Raw genomic sequence first — 21932 nt, 5'->3', positions numbered from 1 at the left:
GGCTTTGTTTTCTCTGTCAGGAACTGGCGTCTTCCCAGGATCTCCTGTCATCTACACTGTGCTGAAGGGACAGAGCTTTAGAGAGCACTTTTTTTCGGAAACTGAGGGTATTTTGCAAGGATGGATTTCAGTAGGACGGACTGCCAAAACAAAGGAGGCGATAAATCGCGAATCATCATCAACGTTGGGGGATTTCGACATGAAACGAATATCACAACGCTACAGAACATCCCAGATACTCGCCTGGCTTGGATCGCTGAGAACTCAGCAAGCTCCGACGAGGCAGGAGCTATAGAATATTTTTTCGATCGTCACCCTACCGCCTTCGCCCAAGTGTTGAATTTTTACCGAACAGGGAAACTACACTGTCCGCCAGAAATGTGTGGGCCGATGTACGAAGAAGAGCTTATATTCTGGGGAATTGACGAGAAACAAATGGAGCCTTGTTGTTGGGGGAAGTATACACAACATCGCGAAGCAGAAGAAAATCTCAAAGCATTTGTAGGTCCAGGATTTGAAGACCTACGATCACCCGATGGTTTTATTGGACAACATTTAGGATCACACGGAAGCTTGGACGAGGGGCTTTCACGATGGAAGAAATGGCAACCAAGAATATGGGAAATATTAGAAGAACCGCACTCTTCGAAACTCGCAAAGGTAAATATCTTCAACTAGTTATAGTAACGGTTTATTTAGTTGAGATAAGTATCGATGAATCGTTTTTACACGTTATAATTAACATTCACGGGCTCGAATCCTGTTTAGTGAAATCTGATTTTTTGCCAAACCCCTACATAACCTAGTGACTATATTGAATATTCTTTCTATCATTTTTTCGTAGCTAGCTTCTTATATTCTCTTCTATTTATCATTATCTTTTTTGACAACGAGGTGCGGCAAAACAATTACAGCCACTTCTCATTATAATAATCATCAGAAATTCTACAACTTCGTATAGATAAACAAAATAGCATAGATTTTTAATAATTAACTCGTTTTCTTGGTTTTGCTTACTTATCTTAATTTTGTCTCTTATGATTTTGAAATTTTAATTTCCTCCAATTAATTCTACAAATTGAATAAATGGGATAAATAGAAAATGAATGGGAATTATCATTGGATTTCACAGAATGGGTCTTTTCCCGCTAGACTCCAATTAGAATTGCGAGGTTGATTTTTATTGGTTAATCATAAACTTTTCTCTTAATCTTTATATCCAAATTCTAACTAAGATTTTTAAGAATAATTATCTGCTATATATATATATATTTCTCTGCTATATATATATATATATATATATATATTTTTTTTTTTTTTTTCAAGAGAAACTTAATTTCTTGGCGTATATACGTAAAAACAAACAACTTTTTTTGAGAACAACTTTATCACTGGAATTTTTATATCTAAATTCCAATAAGATTTTTAATCTTTATATCCAAATTCTAACTAAGATTTTAAGAATAATTATCTGCTATATCTATATATTTCTCTACTATATATATATATATATATATATATATTTTTTTTTTTTTTTTCTTTCAAGAGAAACTTAATTTCTTGGCGTATATACGTAAAAACAAACACCTTTTCTGGAGAACAACTTTATCACTGAAATTTTTATATCTAAATTCCTATAAGATTTTTAAGAATAATTCTCTGCTACACATATATAAGAGAAGCTTAATTTCTTATGATGAATAGACGCAAAAAAAAAAAAAACAAAAAAAAAAAAAAACGAGCAAATCGATGGGCATTTTCAATTTATTCCAATTACGTACTTTTTACAACGTTCATTATATACAAAATTACGACTATTTATACAAGGTAGAATCTACTGGACACGTTTATAATACAGAAATATAACTAATATATAAAGGAAGCATTTTTGTTAGCTAGTACATCGGGTTTTTTTTAATCGCCGATAAGAAGCAGCATGAAATCGTTCAAAGGAATTACATCAATGCTTCATGGACAATTTTGATAATTTCGACTGATAAAATATAATACACTACCAAGATGTCGAGAGTAATATTTTTTTATATAAATGGGTAGAACTTTATTTAGAAAATATTAAATTTAGAAAAGCATAGTAAAAATTAGATGTAAAAAAGTTTTATATTTAAGTAAATAATACCTGACAGAAAAACAATGGTTGCTAAGTTGATAGGGTAGTGTTGTAACGAGAAACATAGGCGACAAAACAAAAATCATTTTCAAAAATACATTTAACATTTATAAAGACAATATTTTTTAAACTGAATTTGAAATGTTTGGTGCTAAATTTGAAATGGTACTAACTTTGTGCATGCTTGTCAAATAAAATTTATCAGAATGAAGAGGCCACTTCTTGATAATGAATGAGTAACCTCCGCAAAAATATGTTTATGACGAACTCGTGAACTATGCATTCTTGGACTAGCACGGTTTTCGTATGAGTGGGAAACGATATGGGAAAGTCGTAACCGTAGTATAATCGTACCGTACCTTACCGTACCTACCCGTTATGATTCGAGGAATTACTGAAAGACAATGGGAAGCCACTTTGTCGTATCCTACCGTGTTATGTGCTGTAAGTCATTACGTTCTTATACGATAGCCATTCTTATGGGAAACCGTTTCAATGTTACGGCATATTGTACCGCGTACGAACTGTAAGTGCCGTATGTTTCCCACTCATACGATAACCATTCTTATGAGAAACCATTTATTGTACCTTGTACGTTAGAACTGTAAGTCGGTACCGTATGTTTCCCACACATGCAATAACTATTCTCATATGGGAAATAATCTCAATGTTACGACATATTTTACCGTACGTTCACGCCTTGCAAGTCTTCGCTTTCCACTCATGCGAAAACCGCTCAAAAAAAATTAGGCGCATATTTTAAGCAGAGACTTGCTAATCTTTGCCCCATAAAAGTTGATTACACCAGCAACTTTTTTTCTTCAAAAATCAATCATAAATGTGTTATATCGGTAGAGAAATAACTCGTCAATACCTCATCTTTAATTATATTCAAGCGATATCCTTTCCGAAGCAACTTCAGGCAATAGTTTTGACAATTTTGTCTAGATAGATTATTTCCTACAACAATACGACCTTTAAATTCATCCACAACTTGGGAGTTTATGGTTATGCCCCGGTTATTGACTCTCGACTTCAGTCTTCTATCATGAACCTTTCAGTATTTTTTCACTGTTTGATTAAGATACTCCTAGATGTGAAAAATGACAGAAGCATCATAAGTGCTATTCCACTAACTGAATAGCACTTATTAGAATTGAGGGCTTGAAACAAGGTTACTCTTGTGTTGCATTAAGAGTAAAAGAAAGCCTTTAGGAAGTCTAGACTAAGGTGACAATTAACTAACGAAAACAGAAACCGAATGACAACAACAGCAAAAATCAAAACAGTCATGTGCGAAAAATGAGGAAGGGCACACGACGGAAACCCCAAAACAAAGCCATTTTTCAAGTCTACCACTGGTAAGAAAGCCTTTAAATTTAAGTCAGCCGACTCTCAGAATCTTATTCGAATTTTCCAAAACTGATTTAAAATATAATTTGCAATAAAAAAAAGTTCAAGGATGCTGGTTCGACTGCTTGATAGTACGAAATCGTAATTTGCTGTTCGACGGATTTTGCGTATTTGTACATAAATAACATTTTTTGATTAAATCTCAGAATTTTTGCTCATGAGAATGAGTAATAATTTCAAAATTAACTACTATATGAAAATGCTGTTGACAACTTAAGTTTGGGAATAAAGAAGAAACAATTTGGAGTTTTTTTTCTTTTTTTCTTCTCTGTTAATCCGTTAAAAAAATGGAAAGTATTTTAAATTTCAAATAATAGATTGCTTCATCATTTGTCACTTAAGAAGTATATTCGAAAAAGTATTCTATGATAGACAAGATCAAATACATCCAACCCAAACAGAGATTCTTCCTTGCTTCAGCATTTGTCAATTGAGAAGTATATTTGAACGAGTATTCTATGATAGACAAAATCAAATAAATCCAACCAGAGATTCTCCCTTCCCGAGGAGATGTCAAATAATTAGAATTGTGAAAATACTAACGAGCAAAAAAATGTCTTTTTGTGGGATGTCATGTGAAGATTTCATTAATGCAAGACAATTTTATTTCATTTAAGAGTCATTCAACAAGAACTGAAAACGGATACAAGGAAATTAGATTGCAGCCATTGTCATTTAGTTATACAGTTCTAAGAAGTGAAATGGGAAAATAAGAAAATTGGATGCTAACACGTTCAGTTTTTTTCCTCCTTTTATCTACAAAAAGGTACATATAGATATAAAAGAAAAAAGTCAACCTTAAAGAAACGAAACTGAAGAAAAAAAAGAAAACAAAACAAAACAAAAACAGAAAGCCTTTTTATCTTTGTGAAGGTTACTTTTTAAGTAAAATAAAACGTCGGAGAAAAAACTGAAAACGGGGGAAAAAACAAACAAACAAACAAACAAACAAAAAACAGGAAATGGGAAAACAGAAAGGTTATAAGAATAGAAAGAAATGAAAAACTAATATAGTACGATAGCTAGACATTATTCCTGCTTCAATTTCCTGACCCTTCGCCATTCAAAATTACAATCAAGAAACGAGACAATTAGAATTTTCAATTTTGACAACCAGAGACAGGAAGGCAACTCGCAATAAAACCGTCTTCATCACCGGAAAGTAAGTTTCGAAAGGAAACTTTTGATTGTTTAGTACAATAAATTTTTATGATATTGTAGTATGTGTAAACAATTTTGTCATCATGAGAAGGAAACACAACCTCGTGTGTAATGGATACAAATGAGGAAAGGAAAGATAAGGGAAGGGAAGTGAAAAAAGGAAAATGAAAGAAAGATGACGAAGGAAACTCTCGGGAAAGAAAAGAAAACTGAAACGAAAGAAAACGAACAAAGAGGAAAGTGAGGCAAAGAAAAGAAAACGGAAACTATAACGAAGTGCAAGTGAATAACAAAAGAAGAGAGTTAAAAATGACGGACTGCAAGAGAAGTGAAAGAAAAGGAGGTGAAGGAAAGGAAAGAAAACAAAAAGAACCGGGAAACGAAACGAAGTGAAAGAAATGAAAAAAGTGAAGGAAAGGAAAATGAAGAAAAGGAATTTGATAGAAAGATAATTCCTCTTGACATTTGTATATTTTTACCGATTTTTTTCAATTTGTTTATTCATTTCCCTCAAAGGTTATTCCGCTTAAATCTGCCGTTTTATGAAATACATTAATCAAAACTTAAGTTTTTGACAATTTTGTAACGTCTGCACAAAACAGAAATCAAAAACACGCTCCAAAACACCACTCTCCCTTATATCAACAACTTAATAAATGTTCCGCTAATTAATCACATCAATAGATATATGAAGTTGAAGTTGAACTCAGACTCTATTCAATATAGAGAGTGATCATTAATAAGAGATGTTTCAACTAAAGAAAGGAATAATTATATCAATAAATAAATGGAAGGATCGATGTGGGAGTGAGAAAAAGAACGAACAAAAGAAAGAATGGGGAGAAAAGAAAGGAAATACATACCGCACGCCATACAAGAAAGAAAAGAAAGAAAAGAAAGAAAGAAAGAAAGAAAGAAAGAAAGAAAGAAGCATCCCTCCTCCCTCCCGAAAAGAAGCACCCCCGACACGCTCCTCCACCCTACCCCCCCTCTCCTCCTCCCTCCTCCCTCCTCCCTCCCCCCTCCCGCCCTCCTCCCTCCCTGCCCCCCTCCCTCCCTGCTTCTCTCTCTAGGAGAGAGAGATTAATTTTTGAACCATGTATTATAACTCAATATGAAAAGAAATGTATTGCCTCGTGTTTGACAACATCGATGTCATTCTTGGAATTTTTAACGAACTTATCTCTTGTTTAATTTCTCTATTTATATTAGTGTCTTCCTTCTTTCTACATCTGTCTCCTTTCTATCTGATTTTCTAATTTCCATGTCCTTCTGTCTGTCAGTCTGTCTGTCCGTCTATCCCTATATTTGTCTTTCACTACTATGCACTGTAATAACATTTCAAGAGACTTAAAAGTTTCTTGCAATAGGACTGGTCTGATGCTTTGTGCCCGATTGGCAAGATTGAATAAATGCACATAGGCTCAGAAGATACACACAAATAAACTAAGAATAATCTCCAGGAAACTGACTAACGACTTAGCTAAATTCAACTGATAACACTCGAGTGCATTTATCCACTAGTAAGACTTTACGCAAAGCTCTCCTCTCGCCTTTTTAAAAACGTCTGCAGATCATACAAGGATTATAAGAATTTTCGATTTTAAGAGAGACTAAAGATGGCTCAATTTTCAATCGTATTCAAGTTATTTCTGTCGCTCTTTTCTTATTTTGACTAAAACTAATAGTTTTTTTTTTCATTTGTATAAATTTAAGCGCACAAAATAATCGACTTGAAAGTACATTCATATTTTGTGGGCTGCCTGTGGTAGTCTTTGATTCTTTCTACACAGCCTCTGCAGCGACATCAATCTTTTCCGAGTTTAAATAGAAATTCCTTCTGCAAGATAGCTTTGACGTCTTAAATTATATCTGTAATGGATTTTTACTATCTAATTAGCTCTGCTTTTTGCACATTTTTAAGTGATATATTTATATTTCACGTGTTTATTCCAAGTTCACTCACCTGAATGTCGGAGTCAGTTCTGTCAGTTTGAAAACTTCGTTCACACTAGACCATCATATACTCCAATTCCTCTAAACTTTGGCTATCTATTTTTAGCTCCACAACTTCTCCATTCATCTAAGATCCTTAGGTAGAGATTTCTTGTTTTTAATTCTCATTTTTGAATAAGAATTTGAAGTAATTTCAAGAACAGCTTTTCCTCACCATCAAAAGCTTTTGAAGAATCGACCAACCAGGCCTTTATTTCGCGCCAAAATGTACGCGACCCTACCCGACACGGGACATTTTTCCCCAACCTACCTCCCCTAAGTCATAATTATTGAACAAAATGAAAGAACAGAAGAGTTTGGAAGCTCTAATAGAAGTGAAATCCAGTCGCATTAAATAATCATATTAAATTTTAATTATCAAATATTGATAAACATAACATAAAATGAAATGATGAACGTGTAAATAGATATTACCAGGTTATTTCATAAAAACTAAACAACTTATGTTGTAACAAATAATAAATTTTGTGGTAAGTCTTGCACCCTGGGTGCGCCACTCGACCATACATTTCTTTGTAAATCATACCGCTTTCAAAAAAAAATTACTCCCAAAATATTAAACATATTTTCAGTAGTTACAAAATAAGACATTCTCTTTCGATTTCTGGAGTCGGTTTGCTTGTAGCTTGAAATTTTGTTAATGCTAATGAGCCGAAAAAACGTAAATAAAGATCGATCTATTGATGTGTGGTACCGTTCAATACTTGATGTAGTGGCCTAGAGGTTTGTATTGCATGCATTTGCCCTTAAAATCTATTAAGGATCAGGCGACTGACAAACACAGCTCCGGACTTCTGGGTTTTTAGCTCAGTTCCACCAACCGTTTCCAAGGCTTTTAGTAAAAATATTTTGATTAATGGAAGACAAAAAAACCAAGAAGTCTTGGGTCCCATCGTGTTGGCCGCGTAATAGAAGTTTTGCATAAACACGTGACGGCAGCCATGTTTAATCCAATAGATGATTGCAGAACAATATAATCGTAAACGGTATATCTTTTATCACACACACAAAAAACAAAAAACAAAAACAAAAAAAAAAAAAACAACCTTACTTACGCCTTTACTTTTTACATTCCCGCATGTCTAAAATCCTGTAGAATGCCAGCCTCAATGTCGGATTTGATCACGGATTTGATCTCTTAGTGCAAGTCGCCTATTCCAAGGAGCAAAGAGATTTTATTGTTTTGCCATCTAACCACAGGTAGCCCGAGCTGTTTTACGGGCGTGGGCACGTGATAATGCAAAACCTCAATTATGAAAATGAGTGTAATCGCTTTAAACTTAGACAATACGTTCACTCATGCAAATTTGATAGCTCTATTGGTTGCACCAATCGATTCAACCAATAGCTTCATATATTTGATTTTGATATATCCACAACGTTTCCATGACGAGCATAATAACCACAGTACATTGCTACTTTAATTTTATACTATGCCATATTATTTTAATTTATTATTATTGTTTTATTTTTAAGGGCGTATCCTACATGTCATGCATTTTCATAACCGTTTCCATAGCAATGTTCTGTGCTACGACCATGCCGGCAATGAAGAAAAACAAAGCGCTAGTGATGGGAAAACTCCAGGAGCTCGATTATATTGAGTACATTTGCAGTATCTTCTTCTGCATCGAGTTCCTGATGCGGCTGATATTTTGTCCTTCGAAGCTTCGCTTTATAAAAGGGATCATGAACTGGATCGACTTTGTGGCGGTCGTGCCGTTCTTCTTGAGTAAAATTACGGACGATCAGATCGTTCGCATACTCGTCGTTATCCGAGTCCTTCGTCTGTTTCGGTTTATCAAGTTGTCGTACGGGCTTCAAATCATAGTCCAGACCCTAAAGGCTAGCTCGCATGAGCTGATACTACTACTGCTCATGTTGTTGATTCCAGTAGTGATGTTCTCTAGTATTGTCTATTATGCTGAGTTCATGATACAAAAGGACAAATCTCATTTTCGTTCAATACCAGACTCCTTTTGGTGGTGTCTGATCACCATGACAACGATCGGCTACGGTGATATGACCCCCGATACATGGCCTGGGAAAGTCATTGGCGGCGCTTGTGCAATTTGTGGGGTTTTGATAGTTGCTCTGCCGATATCGGTCATCGGAAATAACTTTAATCTTTATTATGCGCATGCGCAAGCAAGACTGAAACTGCCCACAAAACACCGTCGTCTTGTTCTCGGAGGCGTACCGGGGCTGCTGTCCAAACAGCAAGAACTCAGCTCACGAAGAAAGAAAAAGACTAAGCAGAGTAATGTTGATTATGAGTTGTGCACGAGTGATGACTTGTCATCAACAATGAGCAGTCCACAACATATGCCACGGCGCGCCAGGTCAGATCTCAATCCTGACCACATTCACTTCAGGGAAAGCGAAAAAGATGCGCTTCTTGACGCCGCGCGGGATTTGCCTCCAAGGAGACGACAGCGGGCAAACTTTGAAAACCTCATCGCTTTCAAACCAGATAAAGATGGGAAAGATAATTTTAGAAATGGCGACATACCTTCTTCAACCGTTCCTGAGGAAAAAGAAACACTCCTATCTCAAGGAAGAGCGGGTTCTAGTAAAGATATTGACGATACTGATGATGCGTCATTTCCGGTATTGAATGTCACGAATAACCCTATCGATGAACACCTCGATGACGGAGAAGGTATAATCCTACCAGCAATTTCTGCGAGTTCGGAATATAGCAAACAACTAGAATCAAAGGACTCGGATAAAACTGATAAAGATGATACGAGGGATTCAGAGCCAAGCAATCTGAATCAAAACGACAAGCTTTATCCTAGTTCGGGTTTGAGATCAAAAAGAAAATTATCACTTTCCGATTCAAAATTATCCAGTAACCATAGAGATGAGGACGACACTCCCCAAAGATGCCCGAGTGACACTGACACTAATAAACTATCGGCAAAGTTCAAAGAACTTCAACCGCCTCGTACGCAAAGCGTTCCCGGAAGTAAATCTCCCTTGAATCCGGAAAAGAAAATTTTAGCCAATGGGAACTGTTCTACTGGTGACGCAAATCAAGATTTGCCGGGTGAAGATAATTTTATTCCACGAGATAGAACAACTACGTTTCCTTATTTACCAGATTACGTAAACAAAGGCAGACGAAAGGGACTAAGTGTGGCTCCATCCACCTCGAAAGACGATCCTGATTTTCTTGAAACAAAGATTTGATGGGGATTTTCAGGCCATTATAGCCTTATTGAATTGTTCACTTTGTAGTCAGCGGTAGTACGGAAATTGCGCATGCTCAATGGCGTGAGTTGGAAAAACGGAATACTTTGCTGTTAGAAAATTAAGTTATTGTAGTCACTTAAAAGTGGGAAAAAATACCTACAAGGCTCATTTTCTTGTCAAGAATATCCTGGCAAAGTATTACACAAACGGCGTCCATTTTCCAAGGTGCCATAAAAAATCATCACGTTCTAAAAATTTCATCACCAAAATTGATGACCCTAAAAGGTTTCACTATAATCCTTAATACATTACAAGACCAAGGCACTTAAAATAATTTACTTCCTACAAAAAAGACTTAAATTACCTTCAATTGCATCCTTTTTCATTAAAAGCTTTTTTTATGTTTTTGCGACCTCGACAAATTCTTGACGTTTGGTTTTTGGCTATCATCATAAAAGTTATACCTCATCAAATCCGGTCGGGTGTCACTTTAATGGACGCCGAAAGCCCTACTCTTTAAAATGGGTCGTATCTGGTCTAAATATGGTGTAAATGAGAAAAGTGCTATAGTTTACCAACCTATTGGCCTTTCCAAGGTTACGCTGGAAACTGGTAATGAATGAGCACGCGCTGAATCATGGGGCTGTTTTAGTGGACGCTTATTTTCAATGTGGCGGAAAGCTTAGCAAACTCTCTTGAAAAACAGACCGAGAAACCAAAGTAAATGGCTAACTCGTTACCAATTTCCACGCCACCTCCAAAACTAAGGCACATTTTTTGAGATTTTCATTCTTGTGAGAGGGGTGGGGAATGAACCCAACCCTTCTCACGCATCCTTTCCCCCTCGCCTCCCCTCACACAAACTGCACCATTTAGTTGAAAAGAAAGAAATCGTTAATCACGTGATCAAAATGGCGGCAATCAAATTGACGGCAATCGAATTGACACCTTTGTATAAATAACTTTCTATCAGTGAAAAGTAATATGAGCAATCTGTCATGTTAAATGCTCCAAGTTGCATCTACTTGAAAACTGGCCATTCAACTGACAAAGGTTCCGCGGGAGACCGAAAATGACGTCAATTCGGTAATGCAAGCTACTTAACAGCTCGCTCAATCCGCAGTTTGCATCAAAGAAAATTAACGACGAATATAAACTAATTCTTCACTGTTGTTTACCATTTTGAAGTAAATGTGGGATGAAATCTGAAAAGCAAAACCTCAAATATAAATCAATTGTAGATCTAATCCGTGTTTTCCCATTTCAGACTACGTGTCATTTCCTTGAGTATTATTGCTTTTAATTACTTTCAATAAGCTGCACTATCGAAGAGATTGAAATAATAAAAGAATTTTATACTCCAGGCAGTCGAAGGTGCTCTGAAATTAAAAATTGAGGATTAAAATAGGATCTTGGGAGCAATGTTTTCTCATTTCAGACGTTTGTTAATTTCTTGAGTATAATTTTTTCAAAGTTTGATTTACTTAATGCATGGACTTAAGGGGTGAACACCGGAGAGAAAACTGTACTCAAGAGAATGATGAGAATTTTTGAAACCTTAGTTTATGTATGATGTTTTCCCAATTCAAACTTAATGTTATTTTCACGAGAATAATACTCTTTGTTACGTTGTATCAATATTCATGTGTCTTCTCATTCGCAACGATTAAACAAGGAAATGATACTCTAGAGAATGACACGTGGTCTGGAATGGGAAAACATATTAAAAGCGTATTAAAAATTAATGCAGTCAAACCTTCTTAATACAGCATATTAAGTGGTCGTAACAACAGATCCAGTGTCCGTATTAACAGGGGTTTGACTGTGTATATAGTAGTTTTCGTATGATTGAGAAAACCTCACGGTACGAACACGGTCGTGACACGGCAAGGGGTAATACGCTAACCCAATTACATCGCACGAGAATTTAGTGTACTCTCCGTCCAATAAAATGCCCGAAACACAGCACAAACATGACGTGGACACAGTCACGTCAAGGTCACGGCATGCACTGCCAGACCATAGTTAATACTGTGAACAAATGGAGCAACCTTTCCTTCTCTGTGCACGGTCAACGTCATACAACAATGGATAAAGTCGAACAAAAACCTATAACAATAGGTTTCTCAAGCAAACCACATTGGACGAAAAAAAAAACCCCACCAATCAAAATTCTAGAAAACATCGTGGTCGGGGCAAGGTACGCATACGGCACCGACTTTTTCACAGTCATACGAAAACTGCTCTATTGCCATATTAGAATTAAATCTAATCCTTTATTATTAAATTAGACAGTTATGGTCATATTTAGTCTATTTTTATTGACACACATTGGATCAACTTCATCGAAGTTTTATGAAATAAATTAGTATAAAAATAAGCCATAGACTGCTTTTTTTAACCAAAGCAAAATGCGATAAATCTATGATTAATATTTTATTATCATTAATACTTATGCGTGTTCGATTTTTTGGAAAAATTGCATAAATTTTTTAATGATATTATTATAATAAGCAAAAAAGCTCGTTTTCGCCGCCATCTTGGAGATACTGGACGGCCATAATGGAGTTCACTGTAAAGTACCTGCTTACCAAAAACGAATCTAACGCGCGTTTCAGGTTTAGAGCTCTAAAATTAGAATTAAAAAATTATGTTATGAGATTGGTTTTGCTATAAAGCAATAAGACCATCAATAATTCAAAGAATACAAACGTTAAAAGAGACAAACTTGTTACTTATACGACGCTACGAGTGCTCGAAGGAGGCATGAGCTGTAGCGGGCGAAATTGTCGATACATATAAATGCTCAAAGAGTTATCGAACATTAAAATACATAAAATATATAAATAAAAGGAGTTTGTAAACCGCTTTTGGTGTGATTTTACTAGATCAAGGTGATAAAAGCTTGCAGTTGCAAGACGACACGTCGATCACCATTACCCACTAAACTCTGATGATATATTCTCATCTTCGTTTTGTTTTGCCCTCTGACAACATGGCCGCCGCTTCAGACGCCATTCTCAATATTTTAACTTCATTAGTAACTTTTATCTCTCAGATTTACCCCATGCAGCAGTTGTTCAACTACTCAATATAACCAAGCGTTAGATAAAGGCGTCCGTAGGTGCGAGAAGGATGCAAATGACGTCGATAAGTTCATTTTAACCAATCAATTCCAGGCTTGTATTTCAGGCGCCGTCTCTCGCTTTTTGGCTGGAAAAACCTTTCGAGCCTTTGATCCCTATGGGGTTTTCAAATTGGAATTTTTTCTTATATTAACATGGGAGTTATTCTTGCAGCCTTGCCTTGTTCGCAAGGATCTATAGAACATGCGCATGTTACGTCATAACCTCATTAGCTTCTCTTGATCAACCAACATGGCGGTTGTTTCATTGTTATTCATATCTCAAGGGATTTTGAGTCACATGGTTGCACAAAATACAGTGCGACGAACCTGGGATAAAAACGGGAAGCAAACGATAGTGGCCTAGAAGCAAAAAGACTGATTTCCCTGTTTCTAATATTAATATCGCTCACATCTTTATCAAGTAGTATTAGAGACAGCCGTGATATATGTTACGTGATAAAGCACAAACGGTTTCTTACAATAAGATTATTCTATTTTATCGCCTATTTGATCAGGAAGTTTCCTTACGTCACGTAGTGTTTTGAAGCTTTGAATTTAGTGATTTGACTTTGATGTTAAATAAGCCGGCTGTGTCGCTTTGGTTGAGTATGTGTTTACATGCTAGGCGACCACATTTACCGCTCGTACGCGTTGCTGTCCCTCTTCCGCTTAAAAAGCAGGCTTAAACGTAAATCGTGCTTGACCGGGTAAACATTTTCAGTTTAGCCTCTAGATTTTCGTGTTCAGTTAACGTATTTCTTCTTAGGAGGTCCTTCCTTTTCTGCTCGAATATAGCTATCGCGAACAAATATTTTTAAAAATAAGATAAATTTGCATAATTGATTCCAAGGTGAACGCGTTGATCACAGATGGCAAAAGAAAAGAAAAAAGAAAGGTTTTTGGTTTCAATCTGTACTTTTGAGCTTTAACTTTTTTTTATTCAATTAGTGTCAATTTTACAAGAAAGCAAACTTTCTAATCCTTCGGCACATGATGAAATTCTGTAAGTGTAACGCGATTTATTGACACAACACATTTACCTTAGGCGAAAAAATCATAATTAGTTTTTCCTTTTTCTTTTAACTCTATGAATATCAATAACCCCATAAACCGAATGTTGTATTAACAAACAAAACGAAAATTGACTTCTATCTGAATTATAATCCTCGCTGCCTCATTGCATAAAATACTATATCGCAGATGTCGCCAAATTCGATTCTTCGGAACAAATTTCCCCAACCCCTTAGAGAAATTCCCCCTCCAAGATTGACAATATTTTCATTATCTTTGAATTCTAAACATAGAACTTCCAAGTCGTTCTTTACTACTGAAGAAACGCCGTTCCGTTTCGGCTATGTTTATTGGCTTGTTAGATTAGGTCACGTGTCTTTGATATTAATAGAATCATTCATTATTAAAGGAACACAAATAGAAATAACGCTGTTGAAGTTTTGGATGTTCTCATTTGCACTAGAGCTAGAACGCTATAGACTGCCTTGGAAACGACACGTAAGCACAGAAAATGTCTAGCCACAAAAAAATTCTTTTCCCCGTTGATGGAAGCGTCCATAGTGAACGAGCCTTTGACTGTAAGTTACACTCTCTGATATATTTTCCTAGATTTCATGCATGATATAAAAGATGTTTTGCTTTTGAACAACCAGTGCTGAAAATTATAAACAAATTCAGACTATTTTAGCGACATTTTCGTTCATTTATATAAAAGTTCGTACGAATCTTTCTCAGTAACAATTAAAAAAAACTTAAAAAGTTAAGTTAAAGCTGTTCCAACCGAACTCTTATTCGTTAGTCAAAGTTATTTAATTTTTAAAAATGTGTACTTATTTTCAATGTAAGAAGCAACCCAATATCACCATTTATATTTGGAAAAAAACTTATAAGTGAATGAAAGGCGATTAATCTTCTAAAATAATTATTGTCCTTTTTTGAATATTTAAACATTAGAAATTTAGAAATTCCAAAATTAAATTTTTTGGGATTTTTTTCTCTTCTTTTCTTTTCTCTTTTTCTTTCTTTTTCTTACCAACACAAATTTCAATGATATCATTCGTGTTTCAATCTCTTAAATTTTCACATGTGACTTTGAAGTCGATTAGTTGGTAAATTGTAGGATATATTTTCGACTTGATTTTTTTTGTCACTGTTTAATTTGTAGAGGATAAAGCGGAATTTGGAGGTATGGAGTGTCCGCAAAAGTCGACTGTTCAAACACAGACGTACCCTTAATCTTCAACGTTAGTTTTCTTCAAATTACACTTAAAAGTTTGAATATTGTTGGTAGCTTGTTGAAATCAAGTTTAACTTGCCATCACGCATAATGCATAATTGTGCTAAAATTCAGTCATCCTGGTCATTTGTCATTCTCATTAATCAGGAGGGTCATTTTCGTTGATTTCATACATGCAAACGGGAATAAAGTGTTAGCGCAGTAGATAATAATGGCGAGTATGAGTGAAGAACTCCTCGTATATAATAAAAATAAAATAAAAACCGCAACAAACCAAAAGCAAAAAGGCACCTTTTGTAAAGCAAATGCTTCATCAAGATATGCATGAAGTTCAAAACAAAAACAAATAACCAATTAAAAAGCGAAAAACAAAAAACATCGTAAATTTGCCAATACCTTGTCGTAGAGCCTAAAGTGGAAAAAAATATATAAAGGATATGTTTCCTATTTTGATGAAAATCATACAGAACTTTTTCTAATAATGCTTTTATTTGTTTCCTCATTTCTGATTGTTCGTTCCAATTCAAAATCAAGCATTAATTTCAATGTGATAACCTTACGCAATTCATTAAAAAAACTGTTAATGCTCTTAGTTCCTATGTTCCTGTTGCATTTTCAAAACCTTTTTCGTGTCACTTTTGATTACAAATTTCGACTACAATGAAACTTAATTAATCAAAATCACTTTTATTTCAATCAAAAAAATATAATCTGAATTGAAACCGCACGGTAAATTCTGTTTTCTTCCAACCATCTTTGAGGTTCACACGCGGTTTTTATTGCATTTGCTCCTCAATTTTTATCCTTTTTTCTCCATAAATGTATTCCGTGTCTAGTTTGATCCATCGTTTAGATCCGAAGGGTTCTTACAGGTACTTTCAGCTTAAGACGTTTCTAGAAATATTTCCTAAAGCCGGAGAAGTTTCCGCGATTTAGGACCCGGCGGTCGCCCTGAAGCTTCTGTCAAGGCCAAGTGTCCGGATCTTTATTCAAACCTCTATCTCGTCCTTTTCTTCTTTAATTTTTATTTTTATATATCCAAAACTAAGTAAATCCAACATCACTTAAGATCTGTCTTTCAAAATCCTTTCAGTTGAGTAAACATAATCACTTCGCGCAGCGTGATAACATCGGCTTCGCGTCGCCATATCAGTCCACAAGCACATATGCAAAGCCCTTCAGTGATACATTCATGTTTCGTTCTAGATTGGCCTTCATGATTAGGAGCTGGAGGGACTTAGTCACACATCTCTATTAATTGGTGATGTCTCTTTTAATGTTGTATTTGAAGAGAGATCTATGAGAAAGGCCGGCTTAGCGATTTCACGAATTGTACGGCGAAGTTCATAATCGATTACTAGCTCCATTGATCATGAAATGAAAATCAACAATAAAGTTTTGGTATCTTTCCAGAATGTGTTGTAGATTAACCGCAGTAAACCGCAAACCAAAGTTTCAAACTGAAACATAAATTGAAATATAACATGAAATAATAATTACTGTTATTTTTGCAATAAGAAAGTTAACATTTCTTAAATACTAAAAAAGTTGAAAATCGTTGAATGAACCTAAACCTCGCCATGACGTCATATCAAAAGCAACCTGAGATCTAGAGTTAAGGCAAACTTGAAACGTCAATTCATAAGCAAAAATAAGACTAAGGATCAGTGAAAAACGATTGAAAAATCTCCAATAAGTGATAGATAAATAAATAATGGAATATTTGTCTTTGGTGTGAAGGTTTGCAAAGATAACACAGGGTAATACAGGGAAAGATGAGATGCTTAACAAGACTAATGAAGGTCAAAATATGTTAATACACTTGAAATTCTCGATGCTGTGTCGAATTATTGTTAGTATGTCTGGTGTGGAAAGTTGAAGTATTCGTCGGATCGGCTTCTTTTCTTGCATTGTTTTCCCCCACAATATTAATTGAGTGTGGCAAAAGGGAGTGAACGAACGTTCTAGTTGTTACCTTGAGAGTAAAATTAATTGTGGTTTGTAATTAGCGAAAAGAAAAAAAATATCAAAAACTAAATCACAACTGAAAGTTATTCAAGAGAACGAATCAATAATTAAAAGAATAATAAAGAAAAGCATCAGCAACATGAAAGATAAGAAGAAGAAGAAGAAGAAGAAGAAGAAGAAGAAGAAGAAGAAGAAGAAGAAGAAGAAGAAGAAGAAGAAAAGAAAATTATGCGTTTACAAGCATGATTCACTCATCCAGAAAACCCAAAAACGAGGCTTCCCTCACGTTCTTCTTGATAGTCAAGTTTTTTAAAAAGACTAGTGGTTCAAGCGAGTTGGCGCTAACTAAGATCATTGAGAACTCAAAAGAAAAAAGAAAGGGAAAAGAGCTATCTTCAAAATCAACGTGTGTGGTGTGTGAGTGCAAGGATTATTCTTTTAGGCAAAATATTGTGGTCTGAACGAATCAATAAGTTAAAAAATAATAAAGAAAAGCATCAGCAACATGAAAGAAAAGAAGAAAGATAAGAAGAAGAAGAAGAAGAAGAAGAAGAAAGAATGAAAATTATGCGTTTACAATTATGATTCACTCATCCAGAAAACCCAAAAACGAGGCTTCCCTCACGTTCTTCTTGATAGTCAAGTTTTTTTAAAAGACTAGTGGTTCAAGCGAGTTGGCGCTAACTAAGATCATTGAGAACACAAAAGAAAAAAGAAAGGAAAAGAGCTATCTGTTCAAAATCAACGTGTGTGGTGTGTATATGTGCGAGAATTAATTTTTTAGGCATAATATTATGGTCTGGGAGCAGGCTAGTCTCCGATGCTTCGCACATTATTATCTATTTATATACATTTAGGGCAAGTCTGCTTTATCATAAATTGCGCTTTGGCTAAAGACCATACGGCGCCTCGGCTTCTGCATATAAAAGCTTCAGGGAGTTTGGCACGATTTTTTTAAAGCTTGGGAATTAATTTGAGCAGTATTGCTCTAGTACAATTTTCTTACATGCTCTTCTAATCAGAATACACTGCTCACCGTCATTCACATCATACAGAATCTATACTCAATATAAAGAGGCAAATCCCCTGGGCGTAATATTTTCCTATTTCAGACCATGTGACATTTCCTTCAAGAGCAATTTCTTTGTCAGAGTTTGATCCATTCAAAAGCATAAACATTTGTTTGCTAACGACTTACTTACCGTAGGCAGGCTAGAAGTTTCTTTCATACTTGTTTATTATCTGCCATGTTTAATAGGGTACTTGGCGCACTTTATGCAAGATAACGATGAAATGATATTCCTTCACGTCCATCATACACTTGAAAACGTACCTCAACAGACGACGCACGAATCAGATGGTAAATATATACGTATTTGTCAAGCTTTTTACCTCTTTCTAGGTGATGGTACAGGGACGGCGGAGCCGTTTTTTGAATTGGGGGCTCAATAGTGACATTGTATGGCAAGGTGGGGGGGGGGGGGGGGGCTGAGTTTAGTGAAAATGTATTAAAACTTTACAGAAAGTGGGGGAGGGGGGGCTGAAGCTCCCCCCATTCCCCCCGGTTCCGCCGTCCCTGTGTTACTGCGATATAATGAAAATTTAACGTTAGTGAAGATCAAAAAATGACTAAAATTTACCAACTTTCATACATCGGTTCACTAGTCAAATACAAAGCATTCAATCGAGGTTGCAAAGTTCAAATTTGAATGACTCCTTGAAACCACCTCGCAGCCTGGACTGAATGGATTGTATAGAATGAATAGATGGATATATAGATAAACATCTTTCTAGTGGTGGTACTGCGATTAAAATCAATATTTACTATAGTAACGTTGGAGAAAAGAAAGAAAGAATGTTTGGAGCGGGAATAGATGGAGTTCGTTCTGCATACACGGAGTTGGTTGAAAAAGCATCAAGAGAATTACGGGAAAAAGGAAGAAAGAAAGAAAGATAGAAACGAAAGAAACAAAGAAATATAAATAAACAAACGCATAAGAGCTGATAAAAACACTAGCAAAGAAAGAAAAGACAGAAAACGGTAGAGAGAAAGAAATGAGAGCTTAATTAAAGAGCGAATCAATGAAAGAACAAACGAGCGAACGAACGAACGAGACTATAAAGAAACATTAAAGATATAGAAAAGAGAAAAGAAAGATGAGCTTCAATCCAAACTTAAGAAAATATTTGCAGAATAAAAATGTTTGAAATTGAAGTATTTTTTGGGTTACAATAAAAAAAGTCACTTATCTACAATTGTTAGAAATAGGATATGAGTATAATATGTCAGGATTTTATCGATCATTGTCAAGATTAAGTTCTTAGAGTTGCCGCTTTATTTAGCTGGGCCATTTCCCGTGCTCTTTGTGGTGGCCTGTAGAATTAAACTTAAAACGTACATCGGAAAAACAAATACTAAACCGGAACCTTTTAAAGAAGGATGACTGGCTTTTGTTTAAAGCCGAGAAATTCAGGACAGAGAAGATGTGAAGTCTAAAAGAGAAAAATATAAAAAAAGAATGAATAGAAAAGGAACGGATAAAAGAAATAAAAGAAAACTAATTGAAAATGAATAATGAACGATCGAGCTAAGGAATGAACGGATGAACGAACGAACGAACGAACGAAAGAAATTACGAACGAACGCAGGAACGAATGAAATAACCAATATTGGAAATAACGAATAAACAGACGTAGTCATGCAATATTAGTAGACTTAACTCTCTCTTCTAGAGCGCTCCTTTTTTTCCTCCCTCCGTAAAAATCAACTTCTAAATTCCAAGTGGAATCCAGTTTACGTAAGAAGAGCCCACTCTGTGGAATCCATTCATATATGATGATGATGATAATAATAATAATAATAATAATAATATTATTATTATTATCATCATTATTGTTATTAATTTTATTATTATTATTATTATTATTGTTATTAATTTTCTTTCTTTTTTTTTCGTAGAAGAGGCAGAGTGCAGCTACCATGATATGTTAGAAATAAAACATGCAGCTGAGAAGAAATCAAGACCTATAATGGAAAGATTCGAAAAAAAATGCATTCAGTCTAAGGTAGGTATCTTTAAGGGTATAGTATCATGTGTCATCCCCTAGAGTATCATTTCTTTGTTAAACGTTTGTGGATGGGAAGGTACATGAACTATGGATATAATTCAAACAAAAAAATTGGGCGGTATGGTGTAGGAGGGATGACCCGCGATGAATATGTATTCTGCAATAGCATTCTTAGTTACATCATAAGCATCAGCTCTAACGAGTTCCTAGTATCTCAGACACTAGAGAAAAACGTTTGCGCATGCGTTCACTTCAGCACGTTTTCTAAGAATTTTGAAGAGATTGAGTGAGAAAATAAATGTTTGTTTTCTCCAAGTATACTAAAAAGTTCGAGAGTATACTTTTGTCAGACCAAGATACTGTATTAACAAACACAATATGTAAGAATTAGCCTTAAGTTTCAAGTATGGACACTAAGTTTTGGCATTTTGTGGAGTCCATTTTATCAGGCATGTTTGAAAGTCAAATTTACATATGTTTTGACTAATTTGCATACGGATTCAGAGCATGCGCAGACGTTTTCACTCGTCTCAGTAACTCCTCTAGTTTTGACAAAAGCATAGACCGTTATGTACCATAGACATCTTTTCTTGATAAACTCGTATAAATTCGTGGTTTTAGGTTCGTCACAGAACGATGGTTGCCTTTGGAAGTCCCAGTAAAGAAATCTGTCAGACGGCAGCCAATGAGTGCGTCTCGTGTATCGTCATGGGAAACCGAGGTCTTGGTGTGTTCAGACGATCTGTTTTGGGTAGCGTTAGTGACAGCGTTATACACAAGTCACGTATTCCAGTAATGCTCGTACCTCCAGCTTAGTAACGCAATGCGATTGTCACTCGGGTTTGCTACATACTTTCTACACTGATATTTCAAATCCTTAACAAGGAATGAAACTTCTAGACCAGGAATCGCCAGGCCTGTGTCATTGGCCTATGAAGACTGGGGTGGAGGATGAGACATGATTTGGTGAGGAATCTCGACGAACGAAGATGCCGAGAGGGCGATTCTGGGAATTCAAATAGGAATTCGAGAAAGTAGAAGATCCGAACTCGGCAATAATCATCTCTATTTTTTATATGGCCTGTATTTATAATATAAACCTTACGTAGAAGTCATAATAATTATTAATTATTGTCACTAATATATTGTTTCTATTATCAATATTACTACTTAAATAAACTACTTAATTAAACCCCCAGACCCCCGTGACAGGCTGGAGAATTTAACATTCATGTAGTGTTAAACTACACTTTGAGCACTTTCCCCCAGTCCCTGGGTAAAGATTTGCCGTTAAAATTATTAAAGTTGTTGCTGTTAAATTTTGAGTTTGATCTTGTTTTTTATTATTGAAATTCAAATCACATTTGTTATCATTTTAACTTGATCGACGTTTAAACTTTCGTTTAACATTTGAAAGCTTAGTATACCACGGCAATGGACCCTTCCTCAAAAGCATCGTGGATGCGAGTCTAACATGATAATACAAAAGAAATTACACTTTTTCTCATTAGAATTTGTGGCTTTTCTTTTGTATTTCAAAGTTAGCTTCGCATTCAAGACAACTTAAAGAAGGGTCCATTTGTGAAAACGAAGTACCCATCCCT

At 35.4% G+C, this 21932-nt stretch overlaps 2 protein-coding genes across 11 annotated transcripts in view; both read left to right on the top strand.

Annotated features, from left to right (window-relative positions):
* LOC116298934 (voltage-gated potassium channel KCNC1) overlaps positions 1–12782 on the top strand; it is a 61828-nt gene extending 49046 nt beyond the window's left edge. For all 9 annotated transcript variants that reach the window (XM_089030498.1, XM_089030500.1, XM_089030499.1 and 6 more), the window contains 2 exons: positions 21–660; positions 8195–12782. In XM_089030498.1, coding sequence (XP_088886624.1) covers positions 121–660; positions 8195–9913 — 2259 coding nt within the window. In that variant the 5' untranslated portion in view covers positions 21–120 and the 3' untranslated portion in view covers positions 9914–12782. The remainder of the gene's footprint in view (positions 1–20; positions 661–8194) is intronic.
* Positions 12783–14478: 1696 nt separating this feature from the next.
* LOC116298935 (uncharacterized) lies at positions 14479–21647 on the top strand. 2 transcript variants are annotated; one of them, XM_031707516.2, is made up of 5 exons: positions 14479–14632; positions 15220–15298; positions 18518–18619; positions 20219–20325; positions 20950–21647. In XM_031707516.2, exons 1-5 carry the CDS (start codon positions 14600–14602, stop codon positions 21142–21144), a joined length of 516 nt encoding a protein of 171 aa, XP_031563376.1. In that variant the 5' UTR covers positions 14479–14599; the 3' UTR covers positions 21145–21647. The 2 variants fall into 2 exon arrangements, with proteins under 2 accessions (XP_031563376.1, XP_031563377.1); XM_031707517.2 differs by lacking the exon at positions 15220–15298.
* The last annotated feature ends 285 nt before the right edge of the window (positions 21648–21932 follow it).

Source organism: Actinia tenebrosa, unplaced genomic scaffold (assembly GCF_029948245.1).
Source record: "Actinia tenebrosa isolate PJP-AT-01 unplaced genomic scaffold, QUT_ActTen_1.0 PGA_scaffold15__27_contigs__length_11533743, whole genome shotgun sequence".
NCBI classification, from domain to species: Eukaryota; Metazoa; Cnidaria; class Anthozoa; order Actiniaria; family Actiniidae; genus Actinia; species Actinia tenebrosa.
The sequence above is the reverse complement of the archived record's forward strand: the minus strand, read 5'-3'. Positions and strand labels throughout refer to the sequence as shown.